The sequence below is a fragment of the Macaca mulatta genome, chromosome 12 (assembly GCF_049350105.2).
Source record: "Macaca mulatta isolate MMU2019108-1 chromosome 12, T2T-MMU8v2.0, whole genome shotgun sequence".
Lineage (NCBI taxonomy): Eukaryota > Metazoa > Chordata > Mammalia > Primates > Cercopithecidae > Macaca > Macaca mulatta.
In genome coordinates this window covers 16,525,843-16,545,818 of record NC_133417.1, presented here as the reverse complement: position 1 = coordinate 16,545,818, position 19,976 = coordinate 16,525,843, and the positions used below count along the sequence as shown (strand labels likewise).

The 19,976-nt window shown below is 51.7% G+C and overlaps 1 protein-coding gene across 2 annotated transcripts in view; it reads left to right on the top strand.

The window, feature by feature from the left end:
- Positions 1-19,976, top strand: part of GLI2 (GLI family zinc finger 2) — a 261,956-nt gene that overhangs the window by 187,102 nt on the left and 54,878 nt on the right. For both annotated transcript variants that reach the window (XM_015109910.3, XM_077956852.1), the window contains one exon: positions 5,342-5,447. In XM_015109910.3, coding sequence (XP_014965396.3) covers positions 5,342-5,447 — 106 coding nt within the window. The remainder of the gene's footprint in view (positions 1-5,341; positions 5,448-19,976) is intronic.

Genomic DNA, 19,976 nt, shown 5'->3' with positions numbered 1-19,976 from the left:
TTTGAATTTGCTATTCCCTCTGCCCCAAGCTCCTTCTCCAAAGAGGCTGACTTACCTCCGCGCCTCATCCATGTTTCCTCTGTTCCCTTTACCTGGTGGATTTCCTCCTTAGCTTCATCCCCCTGTGACACTATGTTATAAATATATTTGCTGACCTGTCCACCACCTGTCTCCTCCCACTGGGCCATGGTGTGGGCTGCCTTGTCACAACACTGTTCCCAGGGCCTAGAACAGTGCCTGCTGCATAGCACGTACTTGATACAAGGTAGAGGCATGCATGCATAAATAAATGAGAGAATGAATATTTCTAGATGACAGCTATTCATACTTCACAACTGCTGATGTGAATAGATGGGGTTTTCTCTCTGAGGGTGAGCAGAGGGATCTGGGCAGGTCCCTGATCTTACTCCTTGCACCTTCCCCGACTAGCTGACCTTATGCATCCCATCCTGGGGCAAACATCGTGCTACTGTATTGGGATAGCAGTGCCGGAGGCCCTGCTCACTGAAGGCCTGCTGCATGCTGGGTGCTGGGCTGGGCTGTGTGGGGAAAAGACTATGAGACCACCAGTCACTTACCGCCCGATGGATCATTGCTCATATGGAAGTAAAGTCACACCACCCTGAGCCTTGATGTTCTTTCCTGAAAAATGGGAATAAGAGCAAGGTTAATGGTAAAACTAAAGGTGCTGTCAGCAAAGCCCCATGAGGCAGTAGACGTTGCTGGAGACGAGGACCCGCAACATCAACCCTGGTGGGCACATTGCCACTCTGCCCTGGCCAACCTCACACATCACCGCCAGGACAGGAGGACCCACTAACACGTGTCCCCAGGCCCCTCCTGGGGATTCTAGGGGTGAGAGAGGGGTGCACGGTGCAGCCTGCACATTCCACAGGTGACCCAGCTCCTAGAGAGCAGCAGAGCTGGTAGGAGGTGCCGCCTGCAGCCCTGCCTGCCTGGAGAAAGAGAAAACACTTCCCCTGTAACCTCCACAGCCTCCACCCCGGGAGCTGCCAGAAAACAGAGGGCAGCCCCCGCTGTAACAGGACTCTGTGGGACCCCTCCCCAGGCCTCTTTCTGGAAGCCTCAGGCCCCTCCTCCAACCCACACAACATGCACATACACACAGCAATACACACATACACATACAGCACACACACACACACACACACACATACAACAGCAACATACACACACCACATGCACATACAGCAACACACATACACATACAGCACACACACACACAGCAACACGCACATACAACAGCACACATACAGACAACAACACACACATACACACAGCAACATACACATACAACACATACATACACAGCAACACATATGTACACATGCAACACACACATACACACACAGCAGCACACACATACCACACAGCATATGCACATATGGCAACACACATGTATATATACACAGCAACATGCACGTACACACAGCAACACATACAACATACACACATACAGCATACACATGCATATATACACAGCAACACACATACACATATAACATCCATACACATGCACACAGCAACACACACACAGCACACATATGCACACATACACAGCAATGCATACATACACATACTACACATAAAATCCACATACAACAACACACACATCACATGCACATACACAGCAACACACATACACATACACACAGCAATACACATACACACAAAGACACAAAGACACATACTACAACAGAGACACACCACACACTACATACATACACACAACTGCATGTACTCATACATGCATGCACAGCACACACATATACATACACCACACACGCTACACTTAGACACATACCACACACATATGCAAACACACCCCACACACATACTTACACACACACACACACACACACCCCCCACGGCTTGGTCTTGTGGGGCAGAGGGGCAGCCTCAGTGGTACCTCTACTTCATGTTTGCCTGGTAAACCCCTGGAGCTCACAATGTTCCACAGACTTTATAGACCTGGGTGAAATTGCCTGAATCCTGAATCCTAAGCAGAGCATGTCAGCTCATAGCTGGCAGTAGGATGGGGTGGTCTGTTCTCTGATGGCATTAGGAGACCCCTCTGCTCAGCCTCTATATGAGCAAGACCATAAATGGTAGGCACACCAGGATGCTGGGGGATGGCCTGTGTGAAGACCAAGGAATCCTGGGCTGAATGCAGCTTCCTGGGGTCGCTGGGAAAACCCAGGAGCTGGCATTTGCCAAGTGTGGAGAACAGAGCTGTGGACTGTGTGTGCATTTGTTAACTAAAGTACATAGCAAGGTAGGGACGTGGTGGGGCGATGGGGGACTGGGATCACCCTGGCGCTTGGGAGCTGCCTCTGAGTGTCATTTAGGCTGGGTGGAGGGAAAAGCCATTCAGAGCCTTGGATTCTCCCCCTGGCACTGTCGTTTTTCAGTCCTGCGACTTTAGGCAGGGCCATTAATCATTCTTGGCTTCCGTGTCCTCATCGCTTTAATGGGCGTAGTGACACTAGTTGCATCAGGGGGCTTCTGGATGTGCAAGGAAACATTTAGAAATACACACACACACACACACACACATTTTTATTTTGTTAGCAAAATACTGGAATTTGGTCCGCCCTGCCATGTTTTTAAGGCCCTTTTCTACACATTTGGGAAAGCGGTCACTGATTCCCTGCTGGCTCCCTGGGGATCCAGTGGTCTCTTTGTGAGTAAGCAGTGCTTGGCCCCCCACCCTCCCTAGGGTTTGCACCCAGTATGAGCCACTTGTCCTGTGCCTCACATAAGTAAATTCATAGTTTGATGATGGACTTTGGAGGCTCCAAACATGAGTGCCACTTGTCCTCCTCAGCAGTGACACTTGTTGAGTGTGTCCTCTCTGCACAGGCTCTGGGCGAAGCACCTCCTCTGTGTGGGCTTTTTACATCTTCACAGCAACCATGTAGGTAGTTACTGTTATCCGTTTTCAGATGAACAAATGGAGACTCAGAGAGGCAAAGAAACTTGCAAAAGTCATGCAGCAGGTGAGTGAGCTCTGACCCTCGGGGTCCCCAGCCTCCAGAGCACCTAGTGGTCCTGTCACAGCGGCCTTAATCACAGCCACGTGCCCAGCTCACCTGTGTGGGGCCAGGGCCTCAGAGAAAACGTGGTCCTCCCAGCACTTGGGGACTCTGGAAGTGATAGCTGGGCCAGAGGCTTGGACCACATGCCTGTGACCAACTCCTCTTTGAGTCTGAGTTGGGCAAACTGAATCAGGGTGAGAAGATTTGCTTTTGTTTTTCCTGGTCCCCATGGAAAGTGCCAGTATTGTGAAATTATGAAGATGGAGTTGAACATGTAAAAATTAAAGTTAAAATTTCAGGAGAAAAGTGTCTTCCCATTAAGAATCCATTGTGTTCAACCCAAGCATCCATTGACAGATGGGTGGACAAAAAAATGTGGTCTATCCAGTACAATAGATTATTATTCAGCCTTAAAAAGGAAGGAGATTCTGGCACAGGCTGTAACATGGATGAACCTTGAGGACATTATGTGAAGTGAAATAAACCAATCTCAAAAGGACAAATACTGTGTGATCCTTCTTGCATGACATAGCTCGCATGGGAAATTCATAGAGGCAGGAGGAAGAATGGTGGATGCACAGGGACTCGGGGAGAGGAATGGGAGTTAGTGTTTCGTGGGTGCAGAGTTTCAGTTGTGGAGATGGATGGTGGTGATGATTGCACAACAATGTGAAGGTGCTTAATGCCACTCAACAGTGCGTGTAAAAAAATGGTTTAAATGGGCCGGGAGTGGTGGCTCATGCCTTGTAATCCCAGCACTTTGGGAGGCCAAGGTGGGCAGATCACGAGCTCAGGAGATCAAGACCATCCTGGCTAACATGGTGAAACCCCGTCTCTACTAAAAAAAAAACACAAAAAAAATTAGCTGGGCATGGTGGCGGGCGCCTGTAGTCCCATCTACTCGGGAGGCTGAGGCAGGAGAATGGCGTGAACCCGGGAGGAGGAGCTGGCAGTGAGCCGAGATCACGCCACCGCACTCCGCCTGGGAGACAGCAAAACTCCGTCTCAAAAAAAAGAAAAGAAAAGGTTTAAATGGTAAATTTTAGGTGTCTTTACTACAAGAAAAAAAAAATGGAATTCATAGTATTTATGGTATTGTACCAGAATCTGTTTGCACAGAAACAGTTAGTAGCATTATTTTTCTGCGTTTTTTGTTTGTTTATTTCTTTTTTATTTTTTTGAGATGAAGTTTCGCTCTTTGCCTGTAATCCCAGCACTTTGGCAGGCCGAGGCATATGGATCACCTGAGGTCAGGAGTTCGAGACCAACCTGGCCAACATGATGAAACCCCGTCTCTCCTAAAACTTTGTCTGCATTTCTTAGCCTAGCAGTCAGGTGACCTGTACATACCTATCACAAACCCATCCACATTTCTTTAAAATATTAGAAATCCAAACTTAACCCTGCTTCCCACTGGCCTGTGGCCTTCAGATTGAAGGAGAGTCGACTAAGAAATCCCCACCTTTTCCCAGTATAACTACTTTGTTAAAATCTGTATTTTCCTAAAGCCTATAATTATGTTTGCCTCCAGGGTACCCAGGAATTTTTTTTTAATAAACAAAGAGCATCCTACAATTATCGTGATGATTTGTTGAGGGCAGGCCAAGTTCAGACAGGAGGCTGACTCAGCTCTGGAAACTGACACACACGTGCTGGTGTTTTCGATCCTGGGGGCACCCGACAGCGTTTAGGGGTCAAGAATTAATATTAAGAGCTGGAGAACTAACAGATCCACATAGATGTCCGCTTTATACTGCCAGCAAAACAGGACAGAAGCTGGGTGGGATTTGGCCTTCGTGAGGCTGGCGGCACCATCTGTGGGCCCTGCCTTCACAAATGACTCTAGGTAAATACCTCCAGCCTGTGTGCACTGCAACATCCGGATGCCGTAACCTGGTGCTGCTGGAGCCACACGCAGCCGGGGCCGGCATGGGCAGAAGCCGGCGGAGTTGGAGCCTGTCGCTCTGTCAGCCCTGATTTGCGGGCTGAGCCCAGTTTCGTGGCCCTGCCTGTAACCTCCCCGAGTTCAAAGACTGCTTAGCTGCTTGTCTTTGTCAAGAGCGCAGTTGGGGATCTTTTATGTGGAAGATGTAGGATTCTCGGGCGGACTTTGATTATTTATTCATCCCCCTTCGTGGGTGTGTGATCGCGCAGGCACCACGGAGCCCCTTGTCCTGGCTGCTCTTGCTATGAAATTCATTGAGCTTTAAAGCCCTTTGAAAGTAGCTTTTTGAGGGAGGGGAAAAGTTTTTGAAGTCTTGTTTCTTTCTCCCCCTCTGCAGTGCCGCAGCATCTCTTGCCACCCTTCCATGCGCCCCTACCGATTGACATGCGACACCAGGAAGGAAGGTACCATTACGAGCCTCATTCTGTCCACGGTGTGCATGGGTAAGTCCTGCCCTCTGCCTGCTGCTCCTGGCGTGCAGTCATCTGCCATGGCTGAGGCCACAGCCTCAGCCACATCTCCTGCCTCTGTCTTTCTTTTGGGGGTTCCTGATCTACGTTGTCCTGAGTGGGCGATCACCTTTGCCATCATGGCCTGGGACCCTGTGTGAGCGTGTGGGTGGGCAGCATATAAACACCAGCCACCCCCAGCCCACATCACCATTTCTAAGGCTCTGGGCTTCCTTGGTGTATCTACACATGGTTTGGAGCTCTTTCTTCATCCACGAAGTGGGAATCCTCTCTAGGTCTAAGATCCTGTATAAGTAAAGTGATCTTAGGTATATGTTGTTCCAGCATAATAATTCAGAGCACCCTTTTTCACTTCGTCAAGTCTCCCCCTTTGACTAGTAAATTGTATAGTCACCGTACTTAAAAGGACAAGCTCCAAGTGATGCTTTGGGGCCCCTCCTATTCCTAGCTTTGAGGTCCCCAGGTAGAAGGGGTGGGGTCACCATGTGGTCTCCACCTGCCTAGCCCTGTCCCCGTCATACCCATCTGGGGCCTCTAAGCCCATTGGCTAGTGTCATTTTCTTGGCCTTTAGCACTCAAAATCTTGGTCCCTGGCTATCCTTCCAGGAAATAGGGCCCCTCCTTCTCCCTACGCCCGAACTCTCCGCTGTTCCCCATACCTGCCTCCAGGATAGCTCTTGCGAAGGTCAGCCAGCCCCAAGACCCCTCTCAACCCAGCATCTTCATGCCCACACCCTCCGGCCCCCTCACCTGTTCATGCCAAGCTGCTTCTGTGGTTCTGTCCCGTGTGTCTGTGCCTGGGGCTGGTTGCCTGCCCAATGTGCCTGGAACCTCCCCCTATCAGGCCACCTCCAAGCCTCAACTAAGGAGTCACCTCCTCAGGGGCACTGTGATCCTTCACACTGAGTGGGGGCTGCTGCCCTGGATCCACAGGATCACCATCCATTTTTGCACCTGCCTCCCAGCCGGCTCTGAACTCTCCTCCCAGCTCTGTGTCTCAGCAGCTGACATGAATAGGTGCACAACCAGTACTCGCTGAGTGGAGAGAGAGCCTCTCCCCGCCCGCCACCTGTGAAGGCACATCCTCCTGCCTCTACCATCTCCCATCCCAGTGAAGTCAGTCAGCACTCGCTGGGCCCTCACTGTGCTCACAGCATTGTGCCTGAGCAGAGTCCTGTTTCAGGACACCCACTGCCTCCCCAAGACGGAGCAAACCTGGGACTTTTCCTTTCTTTTTAAAAATTGTTTTACTTTGAAATAATGAAGGTCGTACAAAAACAGTTCCAAAAACCATAAAGGCTTTCTTGTATACACTTCATGCAGCTCCTCAAATGTTGGCATCTTACATAACCCGAGACGGACAGAATGCAGTTAACTCACCGGCAGAGCTTATCCACATTTGCTCAGTTGCCCGCTAGTGTCTTTTTACCCAGTTCGAGACCCAGTCGTGGATCCCATGTGGCACTTGGTTGTCGAGACTCCTTCATTATCTCCTGTCTGGGATGGTTCCTTGGTCTCTTTTGTCTTTCATGACCTTGGCAGTTTTAAAGAGTGCAGGCCAGTTACTATATAAGATGTCTCTGGATTTGGGTTTGCCTGATCGATGCTGTTTCATGATGACATTCGGATCATGCATTTTGGGAATAATACTGTAAAAGTGATATGTGTCCTTTGCAGGCGTCCTGTCAGGAGGACTGTGATCTTCAGGCTTCTCATTGCTGGAAACGTTGATCACTTGGTTATGAGGCTGTCTGCTGGCTTCTCCGCTTTAAAGTTGTCCCGTTCGTAATTAAGAAGTATCTTGTGGGGTAATCCTTAGAGGATATGGAAATATCCTGTTTCTTATCATATTTCCATCCACTCACTTACACATCCATCGATGCTTCTTGCCAGAAACAGTCATTACTAGTGTTTGCCAAATGGCGATTTTCTGTTTCTATCATTTTGGCCACATTTAGTGGTTGGAATTCTCCGGTAAGGAAAAGCTGTCCCGCCTCCCACATTTCTTTATATATTAGATTGTCTATTGTTATGCAGATGGATGCATGGTTATTTATACTCTATGATTATCACTATTTATTATGTTGTTCCAATTGTCCCAGATTTGGCCATTGGGAGTCCTTTCCAGTTGTCCTCTGTGTCCTGTTGACATGTTGGGAGCTTTTTGTTTTATTTCAGTGCACATACCTGGTTCTCACTTGACTAGGATCCGCCACAGCAGCCTTGTGTCTGCCCGGTGGGTGTTGGGGTGATTTCCACCCTCTGCTCACCTCCAGGGCGCCTCCACCTGCAGGTGACTGAGACCACAGCCGGAGAAGCCTCTGGAAGGTGCCTGTGTTTGGAACTAGTTGGGCCACCCAAAAATTGCTCGGTCGGTGGCGTCTGAGACTCGTAGGAGCACCCAGGGAGCTCGGTCCCTATTTGGGAGGGGGTTGCTGTTGCTGATTCTTGCTCACGAGTCATGTTTGGCTGGTTCGGTGACACGGATCCCGGGCAGAGCAGGCCTGCCTCAAAGTGCTTCCTGCACAGGATGTTGGTCAGGAGACCCGGGCAATGCTGAGAGCTTCGTGCAGAGAGAGTCCAGGCTGGACTGCTTCCCCCTGCAGGTGAATGTCCTGACTCACCTCTCCCTACCCACCTGAAGCGTGTAGAGGCACCACCCGAAGTGCAGGAAGACCCCAACACTGATGACCACCATTCCTCATCATAACTGACCTTGTGAACAGGCCCTGCTATAAACGCTTTTATGTGTTCATGCCATTTAATCTTCTCAGCAACCCAAAAGAGAGTCATTTTGTGTTTTTCCATTTTACAAATGAAGGAGCCAAAGCAGCACAGAGTGGGTAGATGACTAACCCTATGGCTCACCCACTTTGGAAGTTAGAAATCAAGTTCCAGCCCCCTGAGCTCAGGCCCTCCACTGCGTGCTGGCCTTTCTTGTGGGAGCATAAGTATGGACCACGGGTCCCTCGGGCGAGTCCAGCTGAGCCCTTCTTGACAGCACCTCAGCTCTTCGTTAGGGCACTGCCCCGAGTCCAGTCGCTCCTAGAACCCCTAGCCAAGCAGCAGCAGTGTCCCCTGCGAGTCTGTTGTGGGTAATGCAGATCCTCAAGCCATAGCCCAGTCCCACTGAGTCAGAGACTCGGGGGAAGGGGCCTGTGTCTATGTATGCCATGCTTTGCAGGTAATGCAGCTGCAGGCTCCGGCTTGAGAGCCCTGGCTGCAGGCAGAGCCCCCGCTGAGAAGGGGGACCCTCAGCGCTGTCCTTCCCTGTGCAGGTGGGAGCCCTCAGCCGGGAAGGGGCCTGGGTCTTCACCAGGCTTTGCCATGCTCCAGCTCTGGGTAGGGCCTGCTTCCTTCCCTGGGCAGTGAGGGTTGGGTGTGAGCAGAGCACCTGGAAAAGGGGGCCGTGGATGCTGGCATGCAGCAGGGAGGGGTGGCCCAGCCAGAGGCCTGCAGGGACAGCCTTGTCCCTCCTGGCCTACTCAGCTCTTTCACTGGTTGGATTCCTGAAGAGATTCCTAAGGCTGCTGTAACTAATTACCACAAATTTCATGGCTTAAAACAATGTAAACTTATCCTCATATCGTTCTGGAGGTCGCAAGTCTGAAATAAGTCTAATGGTGCTTAAAATCAAGGAGTTGGCAGGGCTGGTTCCTTCTGGAGGCTCCAGGAGAGACTCTGGCATTTCTAGATTCTGGAGGTTGCCTGCATTCCTTGGCTTACAGCCCCATCCTCACGCACATCACCTTTTCCCCCTTGCTCTGTCCTCACCTCGCCTTCTTCCTGGTCTGTGGGAGTTTCCTCCCCTGCTTCTCTCTTCTAAGGACACCTGCCATTGCCTTTCGGGCCTATTGGGATAATCCACTTGTGGCTCCCATTTCAAGATCTTTAAAGTAGTCTCGTCTCCAAAGTCCCATTTGCCGTAGAAGGAAACACTTACAAATGCCAGGGATTAGGGTGTGGATGTTCTTGGGGGGCGTTATTCAGGTTATTTGGGATCGCTGAGCCCCATTGTGGAGTCTGGCATCAACCAGTAGAATACAGTAAAGCATATTTATAATTTGCATGGGTCTGCAGCAGGCCAGGCATGGCCCTGGGCCCTGGTGTATTGTACTGGTGAATCTTCCTGATTGCTCTATGAGATGGGGATTAAGCTTCATCTTGCAGATGCAGACATTGAGGCTCAGAGAGGCACAGTGACTTTTATGTGACATCCCTGCAAGATAGTTACTTCTGTGAGGGCAAGGAGATGAGGCTCTGGGATGCAGATCTCCTCCCCAGCCAAGGAGGGGCTAGTCTGGTTAAGCCCCAGTGATGGGCAGCAGCATGGTGTTCCCAGAGCCCTCCTTCCCTACCTGGTCCTGCCGGGGTGGGCTTCCAGCAGCTCCACACTATCCTCAGGACAGTTGATTCTGGCCAGGCCGGGTGGGGGACACAGCAAGACCCTCAGGGCTGGCCCTGGGCTCCGGCAAGCCCAAGCCCTCACCTCCTCCGCCCCCAGGGCCCCGGGTGGGAACCAGGACAAAGCCTGTGAGGAAAATGGCCCCGTGGCTCTGGCTTCCGTGATGAATGTGGTTGGAGCCTGGTGGAGCATCCCGATCCATCAAGCCCGTGTTGTAGCCCGCTTCTCCCTGCCAGCACCAAATGTGTCTAATTACACAGATGTTTGCACAGCAAATGAGGTGCGGTGTCATCTCATTTCTGTGTCGGCTGAGCCTGAGCCTCTGCCTGCTGCCCTGAGCTGGTGACCATTTCGTGGGTGTGCCCACCACTCAGCCCTGCACCTCCTGCTTTCCACCGTTCAAGCACGCAGACCCCCTCCCCGTTCCCTCTCAGGATCCCGATAGCTCCAGGGAGGGTGCACCCGGTGTGTGCAGGCTCCAGAGAGGTGTTCCCTGCACTCTCTCATTCTGCCCTGACCTCTGCCCCTCAGGAGTACCTTGGTTATCACCCAAGAGCCTGCCATTGTCAGTTCTCAGCCTGACAGGCTACCCGCCCTGGGACCCATTGCTGAACCCCCTAGCTGTGGTTAACATGAATTAACTATCCTCAGCTCTCTCATGTGTAGAAGGGCCAGATCCGCTGAGACAACCCACAGAAACCAGCCAACTGAGTTATTTTGAGAAGGAAACAGGGTAATGCCAGTAAAGCATCTAGAACACTTTGGAAACATGCAATGGATATGAGCAACAGTCATGATCATTGTTGTTATCCTCACTTGCTGATTTGAGAAGGGGGCCGTGGCCTGCTGGGAGACTGGGTGGCAAAGGCCGGCCACAGCATGTCCCTGGGAGAGTGGACTGTCCAGGGGCTGCAGCGTGGAAGGTGGGCGATGGGCTGAAAGAGTGCTGTGGTGCGGCGTGGGGAGGGGATCCTTCTTTCCCCCCGTTGAGGAATTTGGACTTCCTCCTTTTGGCAACCAGGAGCAGCAGGGAGTGGTCAGATTTATTTTCAGGCAACTACAGGAGCAGTTAGGGAATGGACAGGAGAAGGGCGGGAGCCGTGATGAGAGGACCTGCCAGAGCTGCTACAGTGGCCCTGGGGAGAGGGGAGCAGGACCAGGGCTGACCACCTGGCTGTAAACAGGCAGCTGCACGTGGGGAAGGCAGGGCATGGAGGTTGGCGTGAAGATAGCCACGCAGCCCAGCCCGGCTCGGTGGTCTCCTCATAGACACCCAAGTCCACTCCTCTGCAGAGCACCCTTCCCGGTCACTTAAGGTTCAAACTCACAGCAGACTTGCATGGCTTACTGATGCTCGCGTGGTTCCGAGGGAGGAAAGTCACCGCCCGTGGACTCCTGCTGCAGTGTCTTTGGGCTGCGCAAACCACGAGGGATGGGGAGACAAATGGGGCAGGGGTGTGATTGCTGGTCAAGCAAGGTTCTCTTGAGACTCCATGGGGACATCCCTGAGTCTCCAAGAGTCCACACAAGGGCGAGAAGAGAAGGCCGGCTGTGAATAGAGACAGACACCCCCAGCAGGCTCTCCAATCTTGTGATGCTAACAGGAAAGAGAAACTCTTCAGACGCCCTCTGGGCCCCCTGCCTCCCAGAAATAGGCTTGCCAGGGTGTCATGGGGAGCAAGGCTGAGGTGTGACGAGGAAGAGTCCCCCAGCTGGTGCTCCCCATTTCCTCGGTGTGTGTGGTCACACAAACATGAGTCTGGCCTGCCCTGGGCCAACATTAACTTGTGTCCTGGAAGGGAATGTAGAAGTCCATGCTCCCAGTTCGGGAGGCTGGGGTGGACCTTCAGCTCCCTATGTTGCTTTTGAGGACCTTTCCAACCCTGCCCTGCCCTGCCCTGCCCTTCCCTGGGGCTTCAAAGGACCAATTTCAGCTGCTTTCTGCCCAGAAGGGCGTATAGAAACTGCCCCATGCAGCAGTTCCCAAACCTGGCTGCAGATCTGAACAAACAGGGTGCGTCTTAAAGATGCCCATTCTCAGGCCCTGGCCCCAGGAGTTCTTGTTAACTTTCAGACTAGGGTGAAACCCGGAAATCTGCTTATTTACAGGCACCCACAGGCCAGCGTTTGGGGACCGCTGCAGGCCCCCCTGCTTGCTTGACCTTCGGGAAAGCAGGCCCAGAGCTGCTTGTTGGCTTTCTGGACTCATCACTGACAGCGCCTCACCGCCAAAACACGGATTGTTAAAAATCCCCTGGTTCCTCATGATAACCCGTTCACAGACAAGTCCCTCCATGTTGACCTAAACTTATTCATATTCTCAGCTTGCAAAAGGCAGTGAGTGTATGGGGTGGGAACAGCTGCAGTATCTCAGCCTTCCTTTCTCCTCCTGCATGGCACCCTCTGACCTCTGACATCCGTGACTCCACCCCCAACCTGACCACTGCTGATGGCTTCCTGCAGATCTCTTGATCCTGAGCTGTAGTTGGTTTGCACTGCATTGGCAGTCACGGCCCAAGGCCACCCTTCCCAGAGGAGAGACGAGAGGGCTTTTGCTGGCACAGATGGCTCAGGGTTGTAGCTATCAACCCAGGCCCAGGTATGTTAGGGCAAGAGAGTGAATGCCAGCTGGTGGGCATGGGGGCCTCACCTCCCTTTCATCCACACGCTTGGTCACGCACAATGCGCATTACCCAGGGCCTCCAGAGACAGCAGTAAGAGTGTCTGCAGCCCCACTTGGTCCCCGAGACTGCTTGTTAATGGGGATGTTTAGCCCGGTGTCGGTGTGCTTCAGTTAAGAGAGTAGTTTCTTTGCTGCTACAGGGTTGAACTCATGAACTTTCCAGTCTGGGGGGATTTGAAGATTGCTTTTTCCAAGGTCAGTGTCCCATAAAGACTGCACCATTCGCCATGAGATTAATGAACACAGCAGCCTGCTCATCCTGTGACTCACCAGTGTCATCCTGGGCCCTTATGACTCTGTCCTCAGTCATTCACTGAGGCGGGTGGGTTGAGCAGAAAGATATTTTCTTCTTGATTCTTGGCACAGCACCCGAGGTTCAGGATTCATAGAGGATTGGCTTTGTTTGTTTTTTGGGAAGAACCTTCTCCTCCTTCTGCAAACATGCTTCTTTCTTTTCAGAGCCTAGAGGAAGGAGGAGACTTCCGAAGGGCATGTCACCTGCCCCCTGGGATGAGATGCTGGGTGGGCCCAGCGTCACTCACCCGGCAACTTGTCCCTCCTTTCCACATGGGTCCACACTACCTCTCCATCTCCAGGGAGCTCTTCCTTAAAACCAGCTGTTGGTGACCGCTTCTTCAGAGCAACTGGACAGCAGGTAGACAGGGAGCCCGGAAACCCTGGGTCCAGGCGATGTGTCGGGCAGCAAACCCTCCTTCCACAGCTGTCTGAGGGTAGACTGACTAGATGTGGAGCCTTGGCTCACTGTGATGTAAACGGCCCTGAGACCCCATCAGGCAGGCCCCTTCCCCTCTCTGGGCTGTGGGATGCTTGGGTCAGACCAGCAGAGAAGCAGTAGCAGGAGTCTGTGCCCAGCCCCCGGCTCATGTCATGTCACCCTCCCTGCAAGGAAGGCAGTGCTCTCACTCCCACTTCATAATTGGGGAAACTGAGGCTTGGGAAGGCTGACCGCCTTTCCAGTGATACACTCCTGGTAAGTAGCATAGATTACTTACTGGGCATTTTGGTCCCCCACCCCTTGCTAAAATCTTCCCCAGCTCTGAGAGCTTCAGATTCCCAAAGCCAAGAATGCACTCGCTGGGCTGCGTGGGACAGACGCTCATTTATAATGGAATCTGGCCTGTAAAAGTTTAACGAGGAGCGTGTCTGATAAGATGGCCTGGTCTTTGATCTTTGCTGAACGCCAATCCCTCACAGAAGAGGAGCTGCCTGGCTCTGGGCTTTGGAGAGAGCCGTGGTGGTCAGCCAAGAGCAGGAGGGGCCGGGGAGTGGAGCAAATCTTAATGTGCAGGCCGAGGCGGGCGTGCAGTCGGGGAGGGGCTGCGGCAGATCGGGATGACCTTTTCCGTTCCTCTCCTGTCGCTCAGGGCCCCCACTGTCGGACATTTCCCCTCCACACCCCCAGGATGTAGACAGAACAGGGTCGAGGCCTGGGCTCACAACTTGCCTAAGCTGCTTATACTCTTTACATCCTTGGGCTTACTTAGCCCCACAAGCCTCAGTGGCCCCATCTCTAAAATGGGGACATAGTGGCTCCCTGTGTGAAATGATTGTGATGGGTGTCTGTAAAGCATGTAGAACCACACCTGGGACATACCAAGTGGCGGACAATCCCCTGCTGTCATCACTGCCCTGCTGACATTAGAAGGAAAGCCACGTTTCACTGCAGACACCCTGCGGGGTGCTGGGCCAGTGGTGTCCTATTCAGTCCTCCCAACACCCTGTAAGGTGGGGGATTTTCTCTTCGATTCATAGAGGAGAGAACTGGGCGTTCTCAGAATTTAAGAACTCCCCAAGACTGCTCAGCTTGTGAGATCCCACCAAGCCAGAGCTCTTCCCTGTGCCGTGATTGTCCTCAGAGAGGAAGGAGAGTCTCGCCATGCTTCTCAGGGCTGCAGTGTGTTGCTTCTGTCTGCAGACATGGAAACAGAACAGTAATCAACCCAAAGGAGTTATTCACTAATAGTAAAGTTTTAGGCATTGGTGGGGTGGATTGGCCTTTGAGGCGGGGAGTCCTCTTAGACTGCGCATGTTTAGATCGTCCGCTCAGTGGAAGCTGATGCCACTGCCAGATGCATTCATTTATCCAGTGTAACTCATTGTTGCTGGATTTATTGTATTCCAAGTGCTGTCACTTGAGGCCACTCCTGCCAGCCCGAGTCAAGATGTGTTGAGGGAAAATGTGAGCAGTGCCCTGCCCCTGGGGCACTGCTTGAAAAGGTCAGAAATTGCCGCTGCCCTCAAGCCTCTCTCACTGCAGACAGCACTGCAGCATTAATGGCATGTCTGGTGCCCATCAAGAAGTGTGCTGGACATGTCAGGAACCCCATCCCTCAATCCTCTCCTTCCAGGGCTGCACCTCTGAAATGTACACTTGGCCTGTGCTGCCCAAACAAAGTAGCAAGAGTTCAGAGTTGCTTAACTCAGTGGGGTATGTTCTTAGTACTCGTTCCTCTGAGGACACTCACCCAGGGACCATGTGTGCCAGCCTCATGCCAGGCACTGGGCATGTGGACCCAAGGATGCACAGTCTTTTTTAATAGAATTTTTATTTGTATAAATGTGGGATGCAAGTCCAATTTTGTGACATGCATAAGTTTTGTAGTGAAGTCAGGACTTTTAGAGTATCCATCACCTGAATAGTGTGCACTGCACCCACTAATTTCTCAAACTTCATGCCTCTTCCACCTCCAGGAGGCACAGTCTTGCTGCCCACATAGACCCCATGATCTGGTTGGGGAGAGGGCAGAAATTGGGCAAAATGACAGGGTGGTATGCTGGAAGTGGGGTATGGGGAGGAGCCCAGAGCACCAGGAATACAGGAACAGAAAGCATTTATCAGCAGGGAGGCATGAAAGCTCCCCCCACCTCCCAGCCTTTCCCCAGCCCCACCCACCAAGGGCCCCACCACCTTCTTAGTGTTGCCCTGTTCCAGTGAGGGGCCTCCACTTCCAGGCAGACACCAGTGCCGCAAAAGAGGGGAATCTTCTCAAACCACATTCTCATCAAGGCTTGGTAAAAAATCAGCAGCATACCCGCCTCTAAGAAGAATATATCTGAGCTGCTCAGGATTCACCAGCTAGTTTTGACAGGCATCCAGGAAAGGAAATTCCACACACCACTTTGGCAGGCTGGGCCAGAGTTTAAGAATCTCACTGTGGAGGAGTTTCTATCCAGCCCGCCGGCCACCCAGGCCCTTTCTCATCGCTAAAAGCCAGGCCTCTAGCAAAAAATAATGAAATCTCTCCCACTAACGAAGCCCTCCCCCCCAACCCCCACTCCCAAGACTGCACATCTTACTCTCCTATTTCCTTCTTCCCACCCATGGTTTTAAACCCTTGACTTTCTGGAAGATTCGGTTCAGCAGTGCTCAGCCAAGGGCGGCTTCTGTTCCAGACAAAGGCCCCGTGTACTCGGAGGTCAGTGGCACAGTTCACCTGGAGAGGGCCTAAGCAGGACCGACTCCCCCAGGGCCTCCTCCCCGGACCCAGACACATTCCTGGTTCCACTGGACAGAAGGAGCAAACCCAAGGCTTCCTCCAGGCCCCGCACCTCACTCCTCCCCTCCCCACCCTGCTCCAAAGTCTTCACTTTGCTAGGAAAAAACGTCTCCCTGATAATCCCCTCTTATCTTTTATGCTTTTTGAGTTTTCTGTTTGCAAAAGCTGATAACCTTCTTATTCTGCTCCCCGGGGAAAGCTGATAAAGGGTGAGTGAATGAATCAACTGTTGTGGACCATGTGGCTAGATTGTAACCAAGTCCATCTGTATTACCTCCTTTGTAGGCACAATTTTATAACTTAATTTCCCTACCAAAACGTCAGTGTTTACTTAGTAAGAAATCTGCTCTTTGTCAACTGAAAACAGTGATTTCTTTATTACGGCTCTGCATAGGGAGTGACAGCTGAAAGCTGGCCAGGTCTGGTGTGGTGTCCGGGTCTGTAATGGGAATGGGGTGAGTGCAGGTCGAATGTATGGGATGGTGTCTGTTGCAGATGGCCTGGAGGGAGCCTGGACAACAGATAGATGTTGTGGCCAAGAGGACCCATGGAGTGATCATGTAGACGACTGAGTCCCAGATGCTTTCCAGCAGTCACACACGTTCACCACCACCACCACCAGCCCTGAGTTCCCCACCAGCACCAGCCCTGCAGCCGTCCTGCTCCCAGAATCCCTATCCACTCAGCCAACTTAAACCGGAGCCTACTTCTACCCAGCCATCCTTTTAAAAAAACAAATTGGTCTTATTAATTATTGAAGACACGCAAAAGAACAACAAAAGTGGCTGGGTGTGGTGGCTCACGCCTATAATCCCAGCACTTTGGGAGGCTGAGGCAGGGGGATCACCTGAGATCGGGAGTTCGAGACCAGCCTGGCCAACATGGCAAAACCCCGTCTCTACTAAAAATACAAAAATTAGCCGGGCGTGGTGGTGGGCACCTGTAATCCCAGCTACTGGGGAGGCTGAGGCAGAAGAACCACTTAAACCCAGGAGGCGGAAGTTGCAGTGAGCTGAGATGATGCCATTGCACTGCAGCCTGGACAACAAGAGCAAAGCTCCGTCTCAGAAAAGAAAAGAAAAAGAACAACAAAAGCATGTTTAAGATATCTGAGTAATTATGACATATACACCCTTACTGTATCCCCTGCTCACTCTAAGTACTGGGGACATGCCAGCACATTTGAGGTCCCATGTGCTCCCCATTCTCCTGCCTCAGTTCCTCCCCACCCCACCATTCTTTGGGATTCGGAGTTTATCACCCCTCACATCTATGACAGTTTTACCTTGTGTCTGACTCCCCTAATAATATATTAATTTGTTTTACCTTGTCATGCTTTATATACATGGAATCATTGCGGAGGTATTCTTCGGGAACTTGCTTTCACACTCGGCGTTGTTCTGAAGATTCTCCCGCTAATGTATGGAGCTCTTCATTCATTTGTTTGGGCTGCTCTGAAGCAGCTTGTGTTGACTGGCATTTGGGATGTGTCTGTTTTTGCTAATTTGAACATGACTGCAGAAACACTTTTATGCCATCCTCTGGGCCCCAAGTGTGGGGTTATTTAAAGTAAATGCATGTCTGGGAACGGAAATGCTGAGTCACAGGGGATTCATGTTCTCACCCTCCTAGACATTGCCAGACTTCGCCCGCTGGTTTTGCCAACACTCACTCCCACCAGCAGAGTTTGGAGCTGGCCTCGCCCCGTATCTTTGTGATATCCTTGTCCCATCACTTTGGAGGTGATAGCCTCTACATTTTAATTTTTGCCAAGATGAGTTTTTTCTGTGATTCTAATTTTCTGTTTCCCTTATTACTAGTGAAACTTGAGTGTTCGTTCACATGTTTATTGGCCACTAATGTTTCCTTCCTGGGAAATGCCTGTTTGGCTATTTTGCCCATTATTCTATGAGGTCGTCTTTTTCCCATATTTGAATAAGTATTTTGCACACTAAGGTTACTCATTCTGTGGTTAGCAATATGTGCCGTGAATATCCTCTCCCAGTTTGTGCCTGGTCTCTTCACTCCCTTGATGGCAGGTTTGGGTGAAGAGAAGTTCCCATTGTAAAGTAGCTCAGGTAGGTTACCGACATTTCTACTACGGTTTTTCCCTACATGTTCTCCTCACACCCAGATGTCTGGTCAGGCCTTCAGCCTCTGGACTATGGTGGCTGTTCCCCAGTACAACATGCCCTTGTTCAGCTCTTCTCCCTCTCAGAACACCAGGCCTATACTACTCACCACCTCCATTCCATTCTCTTGTAAGAGTCTGGGCATTGTTCAGATGCCACCTCCTGCAGGAAGCCCTCTCAGATTGCACCAGCAGAGTGGGTGAATTCTTCTCCTCCCACCGCTCTCCCTGCCCCAGCACCCTGTGTGCTGTTAGAAGCCTGCAGTCAGTGTCCATTCTCTCTGTGACCCCAGAGGTCCTGGCATGGTGATTTGGCCAAAGCACCAATGTGAACTATGGGATTGAGGGCCCGTGATTTCCTGAGCTCGTGGCTGGTCTTGGGAGTGCCTGCCAAGCAGCAGCAGCCTGTCTTACCATCACCATGGCTTCATGGGCACTCACGTGGTCTGCTGAGATCTCTGCACTTGTGGATTCAGGGTAGACCTTGGGAATGTGGGGCACAACACTTGTCAGTCAGGTTTGCAACCACCTGCTCCCTCACTACCTGGGTGCATGCGGGGCCCTGGCCAAGTCTGCCTCAGACCCCCAGCTCCCCACCATCAGTGCCATCAGAGGCCCATGCTCAGTAAACATCGGCTGATTGGGGAGAGTGATGTGTGGACCCAGACACATATCAGCAATGAACGTCTGATCACTGTGGCCTCAGCTCCCGTGCGCAGAGCGTCCCCATGAGGACAGACTGCCACCAGACACGCAGGAGAGTGCAGATTGACAAAAGACATAGGCTGCGCTTCAGTTTGAGGAAGGGACAGTTTTCCATTGTTTTCCAAAAGAATTTGCTGCACGGCTCTTAAAAAATGCAAATCCCCTTAGTACTTTTTGGAAAGCACTTGATTTCTAGAACTTTTTAAACAAATGTATGGGAAACGGTAAGCAAGCTTGCCAATGTACAGTTTCACCTACGAAACAAAACAAAACCCAAACCAACAAACAAAAACCCTGGGGAGGAGATTGAATTCCATCCAGAGGAGCGTTCTGGAGCTCTCTTTCTATTTGTCGGTAGAGCCGAGGCTGGTAGGAGCTGGCCTTGCTCTACAGGGAGGCCCTGGGAGAGCAGACACATGCACGCCCTGTCCTGGCAGTAAGAAGTTCCAGTTTGGGGAGGAAGAGAGGCAAGGCGAGCTCTGGGGACTCCAGCTTCCTTTCCAGCAGGTCAGTGGGCCCTGAGGATGCCTGCCCAGCATTTCTGAGAAAGTGGGCACCTGGTCCTGAGCAGCTCAGCAACAGCAAAAAGGTCCCAGCTTCTCCACTCTGGAGCTCCGTGGACCCCACCCATGGCCCTGTGATCCTGGTGGGTGGTAGGCATCTTGGTCCAAAGGCAGGGCTGGTATACGCAAGCCAGTGGTTCCAAGGCAGGAGGAAATGGCGTGCTGGGGCTGTGTGCTGGGTGGATTCTGGCTATGGGGAGTCAGTGACCATGAAATCCAGGCAGTGGGTGGGAAAGCCTGCTCCAGAGCCCTGTGCACATGGGAGTAGGAACGCAGGGCTCAGACACCTTCCTCCACCCCAACATGGGAGTTCCCCTTCCCTGCCAGCCTGCCTCAAAGGGAGCATCTCCTGGAACTTGGGTTATTCCTAGCAAATAACACAGGAGCCCTGCTAAGAGTTTACTCTCAGAAGAATGATGGCAACAATGACTGTGATGTCTGCCACCTCCCTTTAGGCCAATGCAACACGTTTTCCATGACAAGTTCATTTCCTGGGG